Here is a 15,348-nt window from a genome sequence, read left to right as displayed (position 1 = left end):
GACATGTGCTTCCTCCCGGGGTCCCTCCAGGGGATCTGGCATAGGGGGCTGGCACAGGGGATCTGGCACAGGGGGCTGGCACAGGGGATCTGGCACAGGGGATCTGGCACAGGGGGCTGGCACAGGGGATCTGGCACAGGGGGCTGGCACAGGGGGCTGGCACAGGGGATCTGGCACAGGGGATCTGGCACAGGGGATCTGGCACAGGGGGCTGGCACAGGGGGCTGGCACAGGGGATCTGGCACAGGGGATCTGGCACAGGGGATCTGGCACAGAGGCTGGCACAGGGGATCTGGCACAGGGGATCTGGCACAGGGGCTGGCACAGGGGGCTGGCACAGGGGATCTGGCACAGGGGGCTGGCACAGGGGATCTGGCACAGGGGATCTGGCACAGGGGATCTGGCACAGGGGCTGGCACAGGGGATCTGGCACAGGGGATCTGGGACAGGGGGCTGGCACAGGGGGCTGGCACAGGGGATCTGGCACGGGCTGGCACAGGGGGCTGGCACAGGGGATCTGGCACAGGGGATCTGGCACAGGGGATCTGGCACAGGGGGCTGGCACAGGGGATCTGGCACAGGGGCTGGCACAGGGGATCTGGCACAGGGGATCTGGCACAGGGGCTGGCACAGGGGGCTGGCACAGGGGATCTGGCACAGGGGGCTGGCACAGGGGATCTGGCACAGGGGATCTGGCACAGGGGATCTGGCACAGGGGCTGGCACAGGGGATCTGGCACAGGGGATCTGGGACAGGGGGCTGGCACAGGGGGCTGGCACAGGGGATCTGGCACAGGGGCTGGCACAGGGGGCTGGCACAGGGGATCTGGCACAGGGGCTGGCACAGGGGGCCTGCGGCGTGTTGTGTCCTGCATTAAGGTGACCCCGGTGCCGGTGGTGGGGCTCCGGCTCCCCGCACCCACCGTGGGCGGGAGGACCCGGCGGCTGCTCCCCCCATGACATCCAGCTGCAGGGCAGAGCTCCTGTCCCTCAGCCAGGGAAAGGCAGCCCCAGGAGCCTGGCCCGGGCCCAGGCTCATAAACCGCTGCTATTTTAAGGGCTTGCAGACAATTTTTCTTAATTTATCAAGCCCCAGGCCAGGAGTTGGTTCCAAAGGAAATGCTTCCTTAGTAATAAAGGGAACCACAGAGGAAACTTTAAATGCAGCAGCCTCTGCCTCCTTGCCTTATCCAACAGCCGGGCAGTGACCTGGAAAAGCAGAGCCACCAGCATGAAAAGGAATGTGCCAGGGGAACAGGGCTGTGCAAACAAGTGTGAAGAGAGCATCAGGAGCACCAGGGGTACCAGATGGCCATCAGAGGGATGTGAGACAGCAGGGATGCTTCCAGCAGACAGCCCACCCTTGAGGAAGAGGTAGCTGCTGTTTGAATGCCTGAACTCCCAAAGAGAGACAGGCAGATTCCTTGGAGCCACAGCCTGCCCCACTCCCTCCCCCACAGACAGGAAAACCATAAGCCTTTCCTCCCTTCCATTCTGTGTGTAACGTTCCTGTTCCTTGACCAGACTGGCCATTGCTGCTGCCTCTCAGCCAGAGCCAGGGATCCAAGACCCCCAGGCAGCACACCAGTGGTTCCCATCCCCACGGGTGCTGGATGGATACTCCATGGGCTCTGACCAGTGCCAAGGGCAGATGGACAGCAGCTCACGTGGCTCTGCGCAGGCCTGTTTGCCTGCCTACATAAATTAATCAGAGCTAATTGGCTTTTCAGTAAGTCTTCTTTGCAGGAGCTCTGCAAAGAAAGACTTTGAAGTAGGACTGCGAGTGGCAGAATCTTTATTTAAACACACAGTTACACAAGGACAGGCTCCCGGCCCCAGCACCACTTCCTGCTCCCTTCAGCGTGGATGCCAACAGGTTCAAATCTCGTGCATAACCTTCTCCTTCCATTATGTGCACCCAGTTTATTTACATCTCACTGGTTACAGGAGACAAACAACATTCACCAGAGGTGACACTTGACAAGAGCTGGCTGCACCCAGTGACAGGACACAAACTACTGGTGCCATGGAACCTTTCCCAAACAAGGGACCGTGGCCCAGCTCTTCCCATCCCCACACTGCCAGAATGAGACAATCCCTCGCACTTTAGGAGGATGCAACACTGCAGAGTGGAAATGGATGCTGCAGGTCAGAGACGTGTGTGATGCAAAAATCCTGTGCAGAGATCAACTGCTCCAGTTCCCCTCTGCACCACTTCTGAGATCATTAAGGAAAACACAGGAGCTGTCTTTCCCTGCCCCAGTCACACCAAGCTGCTTTTACTGTGGGTTCCGAGCTCTGGGCTAAGCAGATCCAGTGCAGTTAAGCCGTTAAGCTCACCTGAATAGGGCTGCTCTGTGTGAGGCTGCTAACTCAGAACCACTCCAAAATATAGACATACATTCATAGACTCCCCACACCAAGAAAGGATTTAGAAACTTTCCAGCTCAGCTCTCCAGTTAATAAATAATTGGCTCCAGAAGTACTGCAGTGATCCAAGGCCTGAGAGGATGGGGGTGGAACCTGTGGCACAGCCAGTGCCAGCGCAATGGCTTATCCCTCCTCAGGGCTCTGGGTGCATGGCAGAGCTTGGTCACTGCTCCAGTCTCCCAGACTGGAGACTGAGACAAGGTCCATGACAGAATCGAGGTGTGAGGGGCTGAAAATTGGGATCACAAGGCTGGGATGGCTATGTGGGGTCACAAATGAACTTGTGCCAGACTGAGTATTGCCCAGCTACCCATGGGACTTTGCTCCCATTAATTTAATCCCATCTGAGCCCCAGGTCCAGCAGCAGCTTCAGTGTCACTGGCCAAAGTATCACAGGGCAGGAGACAGGGGGTGACTGCAGTAGGTGTGAGTGCCCCAGCAGCTCCCAGGCTGTCACACAGTCAGCACAGCCATGGCAAGAGGCAAAGGACATGCTGAGGAACCAAGGAGCCTTCAAGCTTTTCACAGCATTGAGAAAGTAGCAGCATAAAAACACCCCTCAACCCCAGCATTCACTCTCTATCCAAGGCCTCTCTGTCTCCACCTGGGAGTGGGATGCAAGCAGGTGGAGGGGGATGCTCTGGACAGGAGCACAGACTGAGGCTCCAGGTTTCTTACTCTTCTTTCAGCTGGCTCAAAAAACAAGTGCTTAGAGGAGGAGTGGCCCTGAGGCAGCATCAAGAATCATCTCCATCCAGGCAAGGTGAGCCCTGCTGCCCCAGGCTCATTCAGCATCACGTGTAGTTGCCAGGACCACCCAGGGGGATTACAAAAACAGAGATGTCATCACCAGAGCCCAGTTTGTCGTTGGCCAGCCGCCAGCCCCGCTCCTTCAGCACCCCTCGTGACCGCACCACCAGCTCCTGGGCCACCATGGTGTACCTGGAGGCACAGGAGAGCACAGCTCAGCAGTGACCCCAAACCTGCTGATGCAGCATCCTGGCAAGGAGAGAGAAGCTAGAGGTGCAGGAAATGGTCCCTTGGAGAGTGCCAGGCTCAGATATGCACATCCAGGGGAACAATGCACACTGTGGAGCCCAGAGGGATGCGTGGCCACACCACTGCTCTGAGGAGCCAGGCCAAGGGCAGGCAGTGGAGTGCACAACATGCCCATCTCCCTGCCCGCTGGCAGCTCACCTGCACGGGTCGTTGGGCTCGTAGCTCGTCAGCACCTCCATCACCACACCAGCCACCTCCTTGTCATTGGTGACATCCCAGAGCCCATCAGTGCCCAGCACCAGAACATCATCAGGGCAGTGCTCATACTGTGTGAGGTCATAAACCCTGACCTGGAGGCGACAGGGAAAGATGCAAGGGTGAGAGGCAGAGAGGCAGAGGAGGCTCCTGCTGCACTCAGGGATCTGGTCCTGCCAAGTGGCTCTGGCCATTGCAGGAACCCCTGGGTGGAAGCGACCGGCAGCCAGGCTTACCTCTGGGAAGCAGGACAGGAAAGGCTTGATGTGGATGTTGGAGCTGAACACCTTGAGGTCGTGATCTCCCAGGCCTCTCGTGACCCCAATTGTGGCCATCATCCGAGCCTGAAGAATGGGGAAATCAAAAGAGAATTTTAAGCAGCTTTATCTCTAGCTCCATTCCCAGCTGAGAATTGGTCAAATTCCCCACCAAAATTCCCCCACCAAAAAGGGGCTGAAATCCCCCAAAATAGTGAGAGCAGGCAGGGAACAACCTCAGCCACACTTCTGCTTCTTCAGTACTTTACCTTTTTGCCTTCCCCAAAGATAAGTGGGAACTTCAGGTCATCTTCTTCTATCTTTTTGTAAGCCCTGGTTAAAATAAGCCAGAGACAAGATGTCAGTAGGTGAAGGCTTCCAGCACCTCCACTGACCACTTGGGACCTGGGTACCCAGAGTGCCAGAGCCCCCTGCCCCGTGCGATGGGATGCCAGAGATGAGCAGCCACCAGAGCAGGACCCCAGTGCCACCAGCGGGTTGGGGGTTACCAGCCATTCATGTTCTGGTCCCTGTAGAGCATCTTCTTCCCCAGCTCCTTGGGCTGGATCCTGCGGGGGAACTCCAGATGGGTGAACTCCTTCCCCAGCAGCTCGGGCCTTAGCAATGCCTGCAGGAAGAAGGGTCAGCACAGCCACAGGGCTGGGAGAGTGGGCTCTGTGGACCCAGCCCTGCCCAGATCAGGATCCACCATCCACTGTGACTTTGGCTACAACATTCTGTGGTAGGATAACATCGGCCGCTCTTGAGCCACTTGAATGGGTGCTGGCAAAGCAGCTTCAAACCACCCACCTGTGCTAAGCCAGAGGGGAAACTGGAGCTGAGGACAGCCATGCAGCACTCAGCAAGAAGGTGAAGCTTTTGCATAAAGAGTTTTGGGAAATAAAGATCTCTGAAAGGGATCAAACAATCAAACCCCAGCAAATTCCAGGAGAAGCTGGAATTTACCCAGAAGGAGTCATAGCTGCAAACCTCTCAGGGTCCCAGGCTCAGCGCAGGGCATGACACTCACCCAAGGAAAAGAGTGATAGGTCTTTTCTGAAACAGTGTCCCAGCTGTGACCCTGACAAGGGATGAGCAGCAGCACAGGGCCCTTCCCAGGGCAGCCCCAAGCTCTCATGGAGAACAGTGTCCAGGAAACTGGGAGCAGGGAGTGTTGGAAAATGCCAAAGGGGAAAGAAAAGCAGGGAGAGAAGAGGAGATCCCTTGGGAAGATGGAGTGGCAGGGGGTTGGTGCAGAGGCATGGAGACTCCCAGCCCACTCTGGGGGAGCCCTGACCACAGCTTCACGTGGCAGAGCAGCGTGTGCCTGTCCCCAGCCTGCACCTTGCCCCTCGCAGCCAGCTGGAAGGATTCTGATCACAGCAGCTTCCTCCTCTCGGTCATTCAAAAATAGATTCAAGAGAAAACACCTCAGTGTTTTTCCAAGTACATTGCAAGCCAGGAAATTTCATCCACCAAGACCTTCTCCAACACAAACTCCTCCCTTGTGCTGCTCTCAGAGAGGTTTTTATAACCTTAAAGAGTCTCTCTGAGTGGCACCGGGGGTTCATCCAAGAGAGGGACAGGGAGCTTTCAGGGCGAAGGACAGAAACCCGTTGGCACACATCAACTCTGACTCTCCAGAGAGCAGCCAGGGAAGAAACTAGGACTCAGCAGGAGCACTGCAGCTCCTCTGACAGTGAAAAGGAGCAGGGTGCACAGAGGGAGCAGAGCCTTGCTCCTCCAGGTCACAGCAGCCCAGGCAAGGGATGCTTCTTGTTCCCTGGACAGCAACAGGGCAAGATAGACCAAAACTGGCTCCATGCAAATGTAGCAATCCAGCCCCATGCCAAAAGCCTGGCCTCTCCATGTCCTGTTTGTGCCAGGCTTGCAGTCACAGACCCTGACACTGAGCCCACAGCAAACCAGGCCTCTGCCAGCCACAAGACATCCCCATGCCAGCTCCCTGCATCCCAGTGCCTCTTCCTGTCCCAGGGAGCAGTCTGGGATGGACAAGTGCCAACAGCAGGTCCCAGCCATGGGGCTGCCCTTGAGTCCAGAACCCCACCATGGCAGCAGCCCAACAGGCAGCACAGGGGACTGGGAAGACGCCCGGAGGTGTTTCAGCAGGAAGGAGGTTAGAAGAAAGGTCTTTCTTACTAAAAACTGCAGCCTCTGCCTTTCTGTCTCTGGAGTAAACTCCCTGGACATTGGAATGATTTCCCCATTACGGATGATAATGGCCCTGCAATGAAACATGGAAGGATGAGATTAGAGAGAAGAAGACTTGGCGGAGGAGCTGAGCCTGGCTTTCCAGAGCTTATTCCCAGGAGTGGTGCAACCCTTTCCCTCTGCTGCCCACCCTTTTCCCAGCCCGAGGTGGGGGCTGGATTCAGTGTCCCCCGGGCAGCGCATGGCATCCCTCCTGCCTGTGCAGGAGAGGGGCAGGAAGGGAGGGAGATGGGAGAGAAGCATGGGGCAGAGGAGAATGAAGCAGAGCAAATCAATGAACAGGATATGGTTAGAAAAGGAGCAGCACAAAGGTGGGGCACCCTCCTTTAGAGAGGAGCTGCACACAGCAGGAGCAGAAATTGCCTACAGCAAGACACAGGTGTACATGCCCATCCCACACCAGCACTACCACTGGCTGCTGGGGCTGCTCTTACAGTTAAATGTCTCAAAAACACATAAAGTTCTGATTATGAGATGTTTCTGGATGTCATGGTAGGCCCAAGGATCTACAGCACTGGTGGATGTGAGTTGCCTCCAAAGATTTAAGGCCAGGCTGAGCTCATCTCTGGAAGTGTCTGATACCTGAGAAGGTAACACAGACTGTTACCCAGAGGCACAGTTCCAGCCTCAGGACCTGTGCACGCTGACATCCTGCATGGCTGGTGCCTGGCCGCTGCTGCCATGGAGGGGGACCTGCGCCCAAAAGCAGAGGTATGAGGGATCTCCCTCTTTGTCCCAGAGCTGGAAGCACATCCAGCCTCAAAACATTGACCAGAGCCTGCATTAGCTGGTCTGACATTGCTGAGGACAAGGTAACCTGCAGTAGACCTCTAGTAACCCAGAGCAACTGTAGCTGCCCCATTCTCAGAAATGTTCAAGGCCAGGTCAGACAGGTCTAGTGGAAGGTGTCTGTAAATGGCAAGGGGTGGACCAAAATGAGCTTTAAGGTCCTTTCCTACCTAAAGCATTCTTTGATCCAATGATAAATATAGAGCAGTTCAAACCAGCTTCACCTGCAGTGTCACCTTTAGTGTAAGGTGGACCTGCCCTTCTGCCATTGCTTGGAGGTGTGGGCCCACAGGGGTGCAGTTCCAGTAGCCCACCTCTGGAAATACATATGGCAATTACAATTGCCATAAGAGCTTCCACTGCACTTACCTGCACAAAGATTTGTGTCGTTCTCCTGAGACAGGTCACTGCTATAAAGTGGACTCTAAATGACTTATTGCATATTTTGAAAGCTTTCCTGAGCACAGTTTTCACTCTCCAACCTGCAGCCCAGGCCAGTGCCAGCAGCAGGGGCCAGGGTGTGATCCAGAGCCGTCTGGGTAGCAGAGAGGATGTTTTTAAAAAGAAAGGGACCACATCCCAGATTTTGGGAGGCAATTCTACAGCCCTATTTGTGCACCTGGCAACCGCAGAGATCACAGCAGGGTACATTGTCCCTGGGGCGTGAAGCAGGCAGGGGATGACTCTGCCCAGTTCTGCCACCTTCACCCTCCCCTAGAGAGGGATGGAGCTGGGCTCCTCACCAGCCATCCTTCTGGCACCACCCCACTCTACTGGGGTGTCCCCAGTCACTGAGCAAAAGGTGAGGGCTGTCCTGTGGGGCTGTACCTGCTGTCACCAGCGTTGGCCACGTAGAACTTGCCCATGAGGTAGATGGCAGCGAGGGCGCAGCACCCCCCGGCCAGGTGCTGGGATGCTCGCTCCCGCTCGATCTGGTCGTCCTGGGGAGACAGAGAGGCTACAGGGTAGGTGGGCAGCCCCAAATAGCACCTGGCTGCACCAGCAGCACCTCAGCTCCAGGTGGGGAGCAGTGACCAGCCAGGGCCTGGCTGTAGGGCTTGGAAGGCCAGGGGTCGCATGGGGCAGCCAGGGATGTGGCGTCACTGGGGCAGTGGGACAGGCAGGAGAGAGGAAGACAGGAGGGGAGCAGGTGGGCCTCCTGGAAAAAAGTGCAATGAAGCTTTCTGCACCCACACAGGCCTGGAGCTCAAAGCCTGTGCATTCTGAAAGCTCAAAATGTGGAGCATTACAGAGCCCTCCCTGAGATCATTATGCTTGGAGCCCTCCCTGCAGTCCCCTCCTTACTGCAGAGCTGCCTTTTGCCAGTGGGGTCAGACACAGCCGGCAAAGAGATGCTCCCAGGGGATGCCCTGGATGATCCCACAGGCAGGGGATCCTCACCATGTGCTTAAAGGCATTCTCAATGGCACCGATCACCAGGCTCTCGTGGGACACTGCTTTCTCCAGGTGAAACCGTGGCGCAGCATCGTTTGGGACCTCCCCACAGTCCTCCGTATAGGACATGTGGTTTGGATCTGCAGGACCGGTCTTTGCACCGTGCGGGAGGCAGATGGGAGGTGGGGAGGGGTCCTGCAGGATCTCCACGAGGTCCCGGAGCTGCTCACAGATGTGCAGGTGGAGCCTCTGGGATGCCATGACGGCAGCACCGCTGCCCGCATGACCATCGAACAAGGCCCAGTAGTGGAAATAAAAACCTTTCTTGCCCTGCAGGGAGAAGAGGGAAGGTTAAATGAGTTTGCAAGGAAGCAGATGGGATGGGGAATTCAGAGTAGCTGGGGTCACTGGCTGAGGACAGCGACACAAGTCTCACAGGTCTCAGTGCAGGCAGGAACACTGTGGGCAGCTGACCGAGGGTGTCTGGACACGGCTGATCCCTGACTGAAGCCCAGCCCTGCATCAGACACCTCGTGCCTCCAGCAGCCTCCAAAGGGGAGGCACCACGGCGCCAGCACAGCCAGCAGCCACCTCTGCAGCCCACCAGGGCACGTGGGCCACTGGTCGCCCTGGGCCAGCCAGCCCTGGTGTAGTCACGTGGGGATGGAGGGTGGTAGGAGCAGGCAGAGTGAAGGGCCACAAACCGAGGGAACCTGCAGTGTGCACACATTGCCATGTGTCCCGTCTCATGCCCTGTTGTGAACCACCACAGCTCTCACCCCATCCAGCTCCCCGCTGCCTTCCCTGGATGGCAGCCGGCCCCTTGGGCTGGGCCTCTGCTCCACAAACACCACCTCACAGCATGCCTGGTCCTCATTGTGCTGGCTCTTCCCTGCATTTATCACCCTGCCAGAAGGAAAACAGGTGTAAAGGCCCTTTCTTTCACATATCGTGTTCCAGTAACTGGCATCCTGCAGCACCTCCTCCTCCCACCCCCAACCCTCCACTCATGTCCCCAAGTCCCCAGGGATGTCCCCAGGGATGCCCTGCACAAGTGCTCCTGCCCTGTCCTGTCCCAGGTGTCCCAGACCAGTTGTGTGGGTTGATCTGGGGCCAGGAGCAACACTGAATCCCACCCACAGCAGGGTCCAGGGGGGAGCAGTTGCCCATGTGCCTTCCAAGGGAGGTGACCAGAAACAAACCGGGTTTGCTGAAGGTCTCTAGCACTGCCCCAGGCAGAAAAATTGTCCCAAAACCTGCATCAGTCTTAAATATGCATGCCTGGGACACAGGGAGAATCACAGCCTCACCCATGTGCCATAACCTCTTGTGGGGAGCAGGGGGCTCAGGGAAGGAGAGGAGAAGGTGATGATGATGAAACCAGTAGAACTTTTGCAAAAAGATTCACACTGATTTTTCCCAGCCTGTGCTGACACAGCAGATTTCAGGTCTAGATTGCAGAACCTGCTTATAGGAAGAAGCTGTAAACACAGCAGGGTGATTTTTCTTTGAGCAGACTTTCCAAGTGGTTTGCAGAAAGAACTCTTGGGACACCAAAAAAGGGGATTTTTCTCACTCTGGGTACTCCTACCCCACGATCTCCAGGGGTAAATCAACATCTCATAAAGCTCTCTAGGATATCGGGAAGATCAGCTCGAGGAAGGAATGCGGGAGTGAGCTGACAGCACTAAGCAGCAAAAGCCTCCAAAGTCTGATCTTCCCGTCCGCTTTCAGTTAGGGCTGAAACTCGCAGCTAGTGAAAGAAGAAGACAATCAGGTCCTTGAAGGGGAAGTCTCAAGCAGTGTCACTCCCAGGAAAGCCCCGGCTCCCTGCTCCCCCCGAGTCCTGCCAAAGGCGCCGCAGCTCCTCCGCCCTCGGTACCCATCGGTCACAGCGGGTGTTGTGCAGAAAGCGCAGAAAACAAAACGGACCGAAGAGCCTAAACCCTTCGGGGTCGGTAAGAGCGCAGCCCTCGCTGATGCTCTCCCATCACGAGCATCCGCAGCGCCCGCTCCTCGCTGCTGCGGCTGGAAAAGGGACAGACGCAGCTCCCCGCCCGCCGCGACCCACTTTCGTCCCCGAGGTCCCCGCTCCGGTGCCGAGCGGTGCCATCGTGCCCTCCCCAGGCTGCAAACCGCGGCCCCGCTCCCGGCCCCGCTCACTCCGCGTATCCCGTGCTCCAGGGCAGGCGGCGGCGGCCGTCGCGGGGGCTCTGCACCGCCCGCCCCGTGTGGTCGTCGGCGCGGCGCAGCTCCTCGGGAGTCAGCTGCAGGAAGGCCGGCCGGCAGAACGCGGCTGGCGGCCCCCGACCGGCCCCGGCCCCGGCCCCGGCCCCGGCTCCGGCCCCGCCGCCCCGGGGTTCTGCGGGGGGCTGCGTGCCCAGCCCCGCCGCCAGCTGCGCCACGGCGGCGCGCACCCGCAGCAGCATCCCCAGCTCGGCCGAGCGGAGCCAAACCGAGCCAAACCGAGCCGAGCGGAGCCAAACCGAGCCAAACCGAGCCGAGCGGAGCCAAACCGAGCCAAACCGAGCCGAGCCGAGCCCGCCCCGCCCCGCCTCCCGCCCCGCCGCGGTGCGAGGGGGAGGGAGGGGAAGCAGGCGCGGCAGCTCAGCACCGCAGCTCGTACGCGCATCGCCCGCCGGAATCCCGCGGCCGGCGGAGAACGAGCCCTCCCGGGGAGAACGAGCCCTCCCGGGTGATGAACCCCGCCCGTATCCCGCGGCCGGGTGGAGGTCGGGCTCTCGCGGGGAGGGACGCGGCGCCTCGCCGGGAGCCCCGGGAAATACGAGCCGTCCCGGCGCAGCAAATGCTCTGGGAAAGTCTTTTCCCCGCTGGAGGTGGGGCTGCGGGGGGACAGGCTCGCCCTGTCCACGCATTTTGCCGACAGATGACTTTCCTAACTGGATCGTCCCAAGCCTCCAGCAGAGCCGCCTACCCGGGACAGCATCCCCGTCCAGCGCCAGGAGCTTTGTCACCCCTGTCGCGCTCGTCAGCCCACGCGCGGCCATTCCGGGCTATTAATAACCAGCAGGCTGCGGAGGAGCAGGGACGGATCGTGAGAGGGCTGAAAGCCGAGCCTCTCCCTCCCTTTCACCCAGGATGCTGCGCTCCAGCGTGAGCAGGATGCGGATTTAGCTGATCCAGTATAACACATCCTCCCTGGCTGGGAGGGGAAGAGTCGCCAGCGTAAGCACCAAAACAGCCTGACCCCCCCCTGCAAAAAAAAAAAAAAAAAAAAAAAAAAAAAAAAAAAAAAATTCAAAACCACAGTACTTGCCTACTGTAAAGGAAAATTGAGGCTGTTTCTTGAAATTTGTGTGCCCCAGTGCCTCAGTTTCACAGAGCAACCACTTACTCCTGTCACCACGGGGCTTTTGCATTGTAAGTTTCAAGCAGAAGCAGCACTGAGAAGCCCTCCAGTCTTTAGCCATCTTCAGCCAGAGGTCTTCAAACTGTACAGAAATGACTCCATGGTACTTATATTCCCACCTGCTAATCCCAAGATTTAAGGTCTTAAGTGCACTTTAAAGCTCTTTCAGTACCCTTCAGGACCTGGTCTAGTGGGCAGCATCCCTGCCTGTTGTGGGCAGCTGGAACTAGGTGATCTTTAAGGTCCCTTCCAAACCAACCCTTCCAGCCTGAGGCAAGCACCCCTCTAGTTCCTCTCCAGCATTCACGGGTCCTCTCTTCCCCTCACAGCATCCCTGTCCAGCTGCTGGTCACACATGGGGTGCTCTGAGGTATTCTGAGCGCAATACCATTGTGTTATTAAGGCTGAAAATCACTGGATTCTCCAGGGAATGTGTCTCCCCACTGTGGGACTGCTCCATACTGCTGAGTCACCAGGATGCTTTCCTTGGAAAGAAGGAATTGGCAGTTTCCAGACTGACTTCTGTGACCCTGCTGTATTTATTTCCATTATGTTGAGCACGGCATGGAAAGAATGGTCTGACAAATAAACATGTTCCTGCAGGAATGCTCCATGAAACAATGCGGTGCTGAAGACTGTTTTCCAAGAAAGAGGGCTCCATTTCCTCCTATTCATCCTGCCAGACAAATACATGTGAAGTTTTCTCCTTATCTTTGAGACTGATGTTCTTCTTCACAAGGATGCCTGGCACAAGGCCCGGGGATGCAGATGCTGTAGACTGAGTCAGACTAAGAGTGCAGTGGAGGCCAGCGCCAGTAAACAGCCACTTTGGATACCAGCAGCTCTGTCCTTCACCCTTCCCATCCCTCTGGGAGTCTTGCCTGGGTTGCTCATGCTTTCCCTGTCTCCTCATCTCACCCAAAGTGTCCCTCCCTGAGCATGGGGTGTCAGGTGCTGACCTTCCAGGGGCACAGCTGCAGGTGAAGCACTCAGGCATGATGCCATGATAAACCATTTACAAAGTAGTGACATAGGAATTAGTCTTAAATTACGCTATTTTAGTTAAATTTTCATGCAACTGCTTAGCATTGAAAAAGCCTTTCTAAGTTTCATCTTTCATCTGTGTTGCTGAGCCCCAGTGGAGGTAGCATGGAGCCAGGGATATTTCTTTGTGAAAGAATGACATGTTGGTGGCATTTAAGCCAGAACAGAAGTAAATTAAACATCTAGATCATAAAAGTACCAGAGGATGTTTGAAAACAGGCTCTTTGCAGCAGTGCATTAGTTGACTGTAGAGCCTGAGCCTGTGTAATGAGTAATATATTAATTTATAATTAGCATAATACAGTGAAGCTCAGCAAATAGCTCTGTGCACTCTGGATAATTCATCAGCAGAAGAAGCGGTTCTTAATGGTTTCCAAGGTTTGTGTGTCCCGTAATTGGGAAGTTCAGCATTTATTGTTATTTCCTTGAATGGATAATTTGATTGCAACCACACATCTTTATTCCCTGCCTGTTTCTGCTGGAGTGCAGAGAAGCCTTTGGAGCGTTGCTGCTCTGGGTATGTCTGTGACCTCTCTGCAGGTGAATACATCAGTGTTTTGCAGAGCAGATGACCTGGATTTGGTGCAGATTCCCAGAGGGTTTTACCCTTTCCTCTCCGTTCTGCAAAAGGGAGGGGGGAAGGAGGCACATTAACCTCCTTGGGTCACTTGGCTTTCCCCCCTCTGCTGCTTCAAAATCTTCCATACCATTTTCACATCTCCCAAGGGATCTTCATTAGCAATTCTGCTCTCAAAGTCTTCAGGAGCCTCCTGGTCTCATTTAATATTACCTGACAGTAGAAATACAGAAGAAGAAGAAAAAATGTATAACAATAACACTCACTGGAATTTATGGAACCTTTGGGGAACTTATTTTTCAATTTGGAAGCTCAGACCGACATTCCAGATGATGCAGGAAGCGAGAGTTCTCCCTGCTCTTGCAGCAGTGCCCAGGCCTCCCAGAGATCCTCTCCCTGGACTGCTGTTTTGACAGGCTGGGAATCTGCACTGAAATTCCCTATTGTCAGCAAAACCTTCTGAAAAGGGAACAAAATCCTCCGACGTGGGTATTCAGTGCTGAGACAGCCTGGAGGCACTGGGACCTCCTCAGATGAAAGGGATAAATAAACTTGAATCTTAATTCAGTGATCCACTGAAAATAGGGTGTGATAAATCTTCCTCAGGAATAAAATGTCAGGAGTTCTGCTTTTTCCAGCTTTAATAAAATAATTTGTACCCTTCTGCCTATTAGCAGCTGCAGGTAAGTTGATTGCACTGAGCATTTGAAGTCTTCTGACACGCCCATCTGCCTTTGCATAACTATTTGTCCCTAACCTTTCTTGTACCCCAAGCCCAAATCCAGGAGTTTTCTTCCTGGAAAGGAAAAAAAAAAGCTGTTTGCTCACCTGGAAGGTAGAGAAGGATTCCAGGCATGGGACAGATTTCTTACATGGGAGCAGGATTTATCACTAAGGATACATCAGGAAATGTTGCTGGGGTTTTCTTGGCCAGTTCCTTTCCAAACTTGGCTTGTTATGGATACTGAAAACTTGGGTCCCCTCATCCAGTAAAGTACTGGGCTCCTTGAGGGAAGAGAGCAAGGCTGAAGGCTGCTGCTGGACACTCAGTAAGAGGTCAGGATGATGATGATAAGGAAAACTGTGTTCACTTTCACCAGAATTGAAACTAAACCAGTTTTACTGAAGTCTTAATTCCTCCCCTGCATTTAAACGCTGTGATCTGGAAAGCAACAAGTTTATATTTCTGTATCATTACATCAATAAAGAGCTGGAGTTTTGTAGGCTTCCTTATTGAATAATCTGGCCTAATTTAATTGGAATTTGTCTGGTGTGGAAAACAGCTTTGATTTCATTTGCTCTTGATCATTCCACTAAAACTTTGTGATCTGAAAGTAGTATGTTTGTATTTACTTAGCACAGCACTAGAGACCTGCATTGGCAGGCTCTCAATCAAATTGCCTGATGAATATAAACAGCAGATTTAATCTAGTTTCATACTGGCTTTTTTTGTCATTATTATTAAAGCCCTCTGATCTGAAGAATGAGATGCTTGTATTTCCTTAATATCTTATTACTGGGGTTCTTATAGAGCTTTTCTTCTTTCTTTTGAGTAACTAAGTCTAACTAATTGAAATTTAACATACGGCAATATTGACTCTGTAAAGGGGGAAAAGGAACTCAGTTTTCTAGAACGAAATAGCAAAGTAACCTATTCTGGTCTGGAGGTGGGGTACTCTCCCCTGGATACCTGTGTGCATTTTGGGGGTTGTGGGTCCCCCCAGGAGCTGGTGGGTCACCTCAGGGCATCTGCCTTGCCATCTGTCTGGTGCCCTGGGGAGGCCGCCAGGGTCCCAACCTGGCACTTGGCTGGGACTCGGTGGTTTCTGGGGAAGGGAGGGGGGGATGCACAAAGGCTTTGGGACCCCTTGGAAAGCAAATGGCTGGGAAATTTGCAGACTGCCCACATGTGATTTGTCTGAACAGCTGCTGTTCACCTGTAACTCAACTTGGTCTTGGAAATTATTTCACACTTCCAGCTGAGCGGTGAAGTGGAAGGTC

The 15,348-nt window shown here is 54.9% G+C and overlaps 1 protein-coding gene across 1 annotated transcript; it reads right to left on the bottom strand.

Moving 5' to 3' along the window:
* Positions 1-1,785: 1,785 nt before the first annotated feature.
* Positions 1,786-10,872, bottom strand: PPM1J (protein phosphatase, Mg2+/Mn2+ dependent 1J). The gene is made up of 10 exons (XM_058856136.1): positions 10,520-10,872; positions 9,136-9,262; positions 8,363-8,686; positions 7,790-7,902; positions 6,101-6,185; positions 4,450-4,568; positions 4,210-4,273; positions 3,920-4,027; positions 3,627-3,778; positions 1,786-3,371 (listed from the first exon to the last, which is right to left on the bottom strand). Exons 1-10 carry the CDS (start codon positions 10,783-10,785, stop codon positions 3,224-3,226), a joined length of 1,506 nt encoding a protein of 501 aa, XP_058712119.1. The 5' UTR covers positions 10,786-10,872; the 3' UTR covers positions 1,786-3,223.
* Between the last annotated feature and the right edge of the window lie 4,476 nt (positions 10,873-15,348).

This window comes from Poecile atricapillus, chromosome 23 (genome assembly GCF_030490865.1).
Source record: "Poecile atricapillus isolate bPoeAtr1 chromosome 23, bPoeAtr1.hap1, whole genome shotgun sequence".
NCBI classification, from domain to species: Eukaryota; Metazoa; Chordata; class Aves; order Passeriformes; family Paridae; genus Poecile; species Poecile atricapillus.
This window is presented reverse-complemented; position numbering and strand designations above follow the sequence as displayed.